Below are 2,619 nucleotides of genomic sequence, written 5' to 3'. Positions count from 1 at the left end.
GTCATCTGGGCCAACTGTAATTGTTGTCTAACTCATTAAAACCTAGTTTTCTAATCCACTCTCTACAAATTCATTGCATTGGATTCTTTAGGCCTAAATCCTTTAATCCTTTGGGCTCTAGGAACCAAATTGAGGCCTTACAATTGGCGTCATCTGTGGGAAATTTCTTGTGTAATAGTGAGTTTAACGTTTAATTATGGTAGGTTCAGGTTCGAATTAGGAGGAATCTATGGGATCCTAATGTCAAAATCATTTTCTCAATCTTAAGCGAGGAAGGGACTAGGAAGTTAGTGTTCATACCACCTATACTAGCAGGAGCCAGTCTCGAGGTGGGAGCCACGTCTCTTATGAGGAGAATACTAGAGCCATGCAACTAGAAATTGATCGTTTGAGAAAGAAGTTGCACCGCGAGCAACGAAGACGAACTCCTTCCAATTCTGGCTCCTCCTCTGATGACGGTAGAGATGACAGTTACAAGCCCAAGTCAAGGACTCCCTCCAGTGAGTCTTTCTTGTGTGATGAGGATAGCCCCCATGAATGCAAAGATAAAGGCTCATCTTGCAAAGGCCTGGAAAATGACGCTATAAGCAAAGCGTTAAACCAAATTTCCAGATCACCTTTCACACGAAAAATCGAAGGAAGAAAACTTCCTCAGTGATTTGCTCAGCCAACATTCACCATGTATAATGGTCGAACAAACCTTGTAGAACATGTAAGCCATTTCAACTAGAGGATGGCTGTTAACTCCAAGATTGAGGCCTTGATATGCAAGGTGTTCCCATTCAGTCTTGGGCCTGTGTCAATGAGATGGTTCAATGGACTGAAAGAAGGTTCTATTAGCTCTTTTAAGGAGCTCACTAGAGCATTTAGCACCCGGTTTGTGACTTGTAGTAGGGTTCCTCAGCCCTTAGACTCCCTGTTGTCTATGAACATGCAAGAAGAGGAAACTCTAAAAACGTACTTAGATACTAAGAGATGTTCAATGAGATCGATGGGGACTTTGATGATGTGGCCACAAGGACTTTCAAGGTTGGCCTACCTGCCGAGCATGATTTAAGAAAGTCGTTGACCAAGAAGCCTGTAAAGAGTGTGTGTCGGCTCATGGACCATATTGACGAGTATAAACGGGTCGAAGAAGACCAGCAACAAGGGAAAGGGAAGACTAAGGTTATCTCTTAGGATAGGAGGGATTTCAAGTCGAACAGATGCAACAATAATCGACCCCAAAGAGACTTTGCTAGGCAGTTAGGGTCTATTGCAACCTAGGTGGTTGGCACAGTGTTCAGGGATCCAGTGCATCAAGTCTTGGAAAAGATTAAGAATGAGCCATACTTTAGATGGCCAGATAAAATGGGAGGAGACCTAATGAAACATAATCAAAGCCTTCATTGTCAATACCACCAGGAGCGAGGACACACCACAGAAAATTGCAAAACTTTGTGGAATCATCTAAAACAACTGGTCAAAGATGGAAAGTTAAAGCAATTTCTACATCAGCCTGGTAGGAAAAATGGTCAGGTAGGATCCAGATCTCAAAGAGATACTTCTTTAAGGCCACCTTTACGCACAATTAATGTCATCCTCGCTGCTCCAGGGAGAACTAGTTCTCACCTCTCCAGGGTGATGTTTGTAGCTCGGCCACCTACCGAGAATTCTAACCCTGAGTCGAAAAGGGCTAGGATGGAGATCCAACCAGCGTTGAGTTTCTCGGATGAGGACAAGGTTGGGACTATACAGCCACATGATGATGCCCTGGTGGTTACCCTCAGGATAAGGGGTATGATGTGAAGAGGGTGTTGGTGGATTAAGGCAACAGGGCAGAGATTATGTACCCTGATTTGTACAAATGACTAAACTTGAAACCTGAGAATTTGACAACTTATGATTCACCTTTGTTAGGCTTTGACAGGAAAGTTGTTGTTCCAAAGGGCCAAATTTGACTATCCATGCAAGCAGGATCAGAGGTGATAAAGGTGGACTTCATTGTAGTAGATGCTTATTTTCCCTACACGGCCATTGTAGCAAGACCCTGACTTCATGCCCTGGGAGCCGTTTCTTACACTCTGCATTTGAAAGTGAAATATTCATCTGTGGATCAGATTGAGGAGTTGGTTGGAAGCCAGTCCATGGCTAAGCAGTGCTTGGTGGCTACAATAATGCATCAACTAGGAGTTGAGTCCTCAGCCTCTGCTGAGAGGGGCTTATAGCCATCAAGAACTCCGGTGTTATCTAAGGACTCGATGTCAAAAGGGGCAATGTGTGAGAAGTTAGAAAAAATTGTTATTAACGATGATTTGGAAAAGTTCTTTCAAGTCGGAACTCAGCTGCCTCCTTGAGAGAAGGAAGAGCTGATTGTGTTTCTCAAGAGGAATATTGACGTGTTCGCATGGAGTGCTTACGAAGCTCCTGGGGTGGATCCAAACTTCATCTGCCATCATTTGAATGTTAATCCATCTATCATCCCCAAAAAGTAACCACCTCGGCGCTCATCTAAGTATCATTTTGATGCTGTCAAGGATGAGGTGAGCAAACTTAAGTAGGTCGAGGCTATTAAAAAGGTGTTTTACCCTAAATGGCTAGCTAATATTGTAGTGGTGAAAAAGAAAAGTGAAAAGTGGC

The 2,619-nt window shown here is 43.5% G+C and overlaps 1 protein-coding gene across 1 annotated transcript; it reads left to right on the top strand.

The window, feature by feature from the left end:
- The first annotated feature begins 975 nt into the window (after window positions 1-975).
- On the top strand, window positions 976-2,207 carry LOC115967161. The gene is made up of 3 exons (XM_031086232.1): window positions 976-1,167; window positions 1,267-1,755; window positions 2,100-2,207. Exons 1-3 carry the CDS (start codon window positions 976-978, stop codon window positions 2,205-2,207), a joined length of 789 nt encoding a protein of 262 aa, XP_030942092.1.
- The last annotated feature ends 412 nt before the right edge of the window (window positions 2,208-2,619 follow it).

This window comes from Quercus lobata, chromosome 11, assembly GCF_001633185.2.
Source record: "Quercus lobata isolate SW786 chromosome 11, ValleyOak3.0 Primary Assembly, whole genome shotgun sequence".
In the NCBI taxonomy this organism is placed as follows: domain Eukaryota; kingdom Viridiplantae; phylum Streptophyta; class Magnoliopsida; order Fagales; family Fagaceae; genus Quercus; species Quercus lobata.
Note: the sequence above shows the minus strand (reverse complement) of the source record. Positions and strands in the feature narration are given on the sequence as shown.